At 46.3% G+C, this 3,636-nt stretch overlaps 1 protein-coding gene across 1 annotated transcript; it reads right to left on the bottom strand.

The window, feature by feature from the left end:
- Positions 1-387: 387 nt before the first annotated feature.
- LOC131145746 (cytochrome P450 736A117-like) lies at positions 388-2,672 on the bottom strand. Its single transcript, XM_058094935.1, has 2 exons — positions 1,731-2,672; positions 388-1,282 (listed from the first exon to the last, which is right to left on the bottom strand). The coding sequence occupies exons 1-2, from the start codon at positions 2,670-2,672 to the stop codon at positions 482-484; spliced, it is 1,743 nt and encodes a 580-aa protein (XP_057950918.1). The 3' UTR covers positions 388-481.
- Between the last annotated feature and the right edge of the window lie 964 nt (positions 2,673-3,636).

Raw genomic sequence — 3,636 nt, 5'->3', positions numbered from 1 at the left:
CGGGTCGCGGTTCACTGTGCCGGGTTACGGGTCGGTCACGCGGGTCGGATCTCGCCAATCGGGCGAGGAAGACGCGTGCAGGCGCGTGTCGCCGTCCCGAAGTCTTCGCCGGCGCGTGGGGGCGCGTGGGGCTTACCCTGGTGTCCGTTTGAGGCTTGGTTTACACCGTTGGAATCGTCTCGAGCTGAATTGCACAATGGAAGGCTCAATTTGGGATTTTGAGCAACTTCAAAAACTGGGAGAAAATAGAATTTCTCCTCTGTTCACCTCTGTTTGGTGAACTCCGGCGAACCTGGACGCTCTGATACCACTTTGTTGGGTTTTACCGATCAATCAATTGATGAATAAGATGAGTAAACAAGCACACACACAAAATTGACACAGGAGTTACGTGGTTCGGCCAAATTCCGGCCTAAGTCCACGGGAGCGAGGGATTATTATTTGCTGGGAAAAATAAACAGAGAGGAGGAGGAGGATTCCCTCAGCACTCACTCAACTCTCTCTTATCTCTTACTGCACTGCACTCTGCACACTCTGCACTCTGATTTACAACACCACACACACATGTATATATACACACAAGCGGGAGCAAAAAATTCAACAATGGGCGGCCGGAAATGTCAACATTTCCGGCAAAGCAGGTGGAGCCGGAAATGTTGACGGAGCAGGGCAGCCGGCGCCGTAGATATTGAAGGAGAGCAGCAGCCTTCTGTTGACTGGGTATGGATCCATCATCAGTCATATCCAAATCCTCCCCTCTTGCTCCACCAGGCAATGCCCAATCAAACAGGCAGACAATATTTGCCAACACAATCTCAATGGTGGCCATGGCAAAGGAAGTCCCCGGGCAACCCCTCCTCCCTGCTCCGAATGGAATCAGTTGGAAGTCTTGTCCCCTAAAGTCTACTGAACTGTTCAAGAACCTCTCCGGCCAGAACTCCTCGGGTTCGTCCCGAAAGGCGGGGTCTCTTCCAATTGCCCAGGCATTGATAATGGTCATGGTCCCAGCTGCAATGTCGTAGCCATTGACTCGAACATCTCGGGTGGATTCCCGTGGAACGAGTAACGGATCTGGCGGATGTAAACGGAGTGTCTCTTTGATCACTGCTTTTAGGTAATGCATTTTCCCCAAATCTTCTTCTGCTATGTGTAGTTTAGTACCGAAGCTGATTCCTCTTACCTCATTTTGCAGTTCCTTCATGGCTGCAGGGTGCCTCAGGAGCTCCGCCATGGCCCATTCTAGCACCAAGTAAGTGGTATCAGTCCCTGCAGCAAACATATCCTGCAAGAAGCAGAGGATTGAAAATAAATTAGTCCCAACAGCGGCTGAATCATATCAATGCAGCAGCCTTGAGTTTGCTTTAAAAAAAAAAATCCAAAGTTGTGTCAGCTACATGTACATATATAAATGCCATTGTTTTGTTTAATGAGAGAGTTGTACGAATTCTTAGATTAAAACAAGTGTTGCGGGAAGAGAGAAATCTTTAAAGAGTTGCGGTAGGATAAGTTATAATTTGATGTGATGTGATTACAACGACAACAACCAGAACAAGCATCAAGTCCCACTAAGATTTCAAACGATAGTACTTTGATTAGATCAAACTACGGATGCAATTTAAACGATCCACTGGTGTTAATTTTTATGAAACTAACCCTAATCAAGGAGAGAGAGAGAGAGAGAGAGAGAGAGAGAGAGAGAGAGAGAGAGAGAGAGAGAGAGGCATTCTTACCAAGATAAGCGCTTTGATGCACTCTCTATCCAAAGAAAAACCAGCCGTATTGTCCTTTTGGATCTCAAGCAAAACGTCTACAAAGTCCTTTCCTTCATCACCCTCGACCTTACCACCCTCTCTTTTTCTGCTGTGCTCTTCAACTACTTCATCTAGGAAACTGTCCATCTCCCTAAAAACCCTCTCTGCTTTCCCATCCACACCGCTCACTCTATTCACCCAGCCAAGCCATGGTATATAATCCCCAATGTAAAAACCACCCAGCAGCTCCACAAACTGATCCAATATCTCCCTAAACCCCCTCCTACCTTCACCATATTTTCTCCCCAGTGCCACCCTGCACACCACATCATTTGTCATCCCCACTAGCATTTGGCTCAAATCTACCCACCCCGAAGACTCCGAAGCCCGTTCAATGTTCTCAACAAGAAGAACCCTTTCGTCATGCCTCACGGTGCGCGAGGACTCGACTCTTCTGTTGCTGAGCAGCTGGAGGACACATATGCTTCTGATCTGCCTCCAGTATTCGTTGTAAGGAGAGTTGGCTACGTCCCTGAAATTGTAGAACAGTTTACCATTGATACTTAGTTTGGGTCTGTTTGAAAAGACGAGGTCATGGGTCTTCATGATCGCACAAGCAGCATCGGCAGATGAGGCAACAAGCACGGGGACACTGCCAAAGTGGAGCAGCATGAACGGGCCATGTCGTTGGGCTAAGGACTGGAGCGAGCGGTGGGGCTGCAAGCCCAATTGGAGGAGGTTTCCGATGACCGGGAGCTTTGGTGGTGAAGGAGGAAGTTTTTTTTGTGGGGTGGTTGAGGGAGTGGAGAAGCATTTGAGCAGGAAGAGTAGTGCCAAGAACAAGGGAGGAAGAGATAAGAAAATGGGATTCCAAACGAAGTAGACACCATGTTGATCTAAGAACTGCAGAAAGCTTGCCATTCTTTTTCACTACTAGTGTGTCTATATTTAGTTGATTGTATAGGCGTCTGAGGATCAGCCTGCATTTTCTGTTTCCGTGCCATCCCTGCAACTCCCTAGTCAAAGTTTTGTTTGAGTTGCATACTATCTTTTAATTTGCTGCGCGCCGCCACCTCTCCTTTGCTGCTGTTCATATTGTTTTTTTCCTACAGCGCCGCCTCTCTGAGATCCAAGAATGGCTCCAAGAAAGCCGCCGTGCGCAGAGCCTCCACCAAAAGACAATCTATGCGTGTGTGGCTTCCACCAAAGAAAAAAAAATCCCCTTTTTGTCTCCTTTTCCAAACCTCCCAGCAAGAAGAAATATTTCCAAGCCTCCCTGTTTGCTTCCTGCGCACGGCCTCCCCAATAGGGTTCTCCCCTGCTGCTCTAAAAAATATTAATATATATATATATACCTATTTACCCTACAAACCCAACGCCTCATTCACTCCTTTTCCTTGCACGACCTCCTCTAGAAAAAACCCAGCGCCGACCTCTAATCTCCAATTAAAAGAGCCAACCCCCACCCCCAGTAGAAGTTCCCAAGTACCCTACCATTTTTACTTTTCAAAATCTCCATCTTTCCTTTTTTTTCTTTTCTTTTCTTTCTTTCCTTTCTTTTGTTCCTCACCGGGTGTGTTGTTAAGATGACTCGACTGCGTGGTCGGGTCACATCATCTTTAATTTATTTTTTCTATTATTTTATTTTCTTTCCTTTTTCAAAAGCATACAGTCTGCTTTCCACTTTCAAATCCGCTTTCGACCCTCCTACAGCCCGTAACTCTCAAGGCTCAAACACAAAAATTATAGAGAATTTCCTCAGTTTTCCACTTTCTCAAACGAGAAAGTTATGTCCAAATTACGAAGTAGTGTCGAAATAATCCATAAAAATAGCGTATGGTATATTCACGTCGAATTTCGACCTTGATACAGTAAGTTTTTTCTC

Source organism: Malania oleifera, chromosome 13 (assembly GCF_029873635.1).
Source record: "Malania oleifera isolate guangnan ecotype guangnan chromosome 13, ASM2987363v1, whole genome shotgun sequence".
Lineage (NCBI taxonomy): Eukaryota > Viridiplantae > Streptophyta > Magnoliopsida > Santalales > Ximeniaceae > Malania > Malania oleifera.
This window is presented reverse-complemented; position numbering and strand designations above follow the sequence as displayed.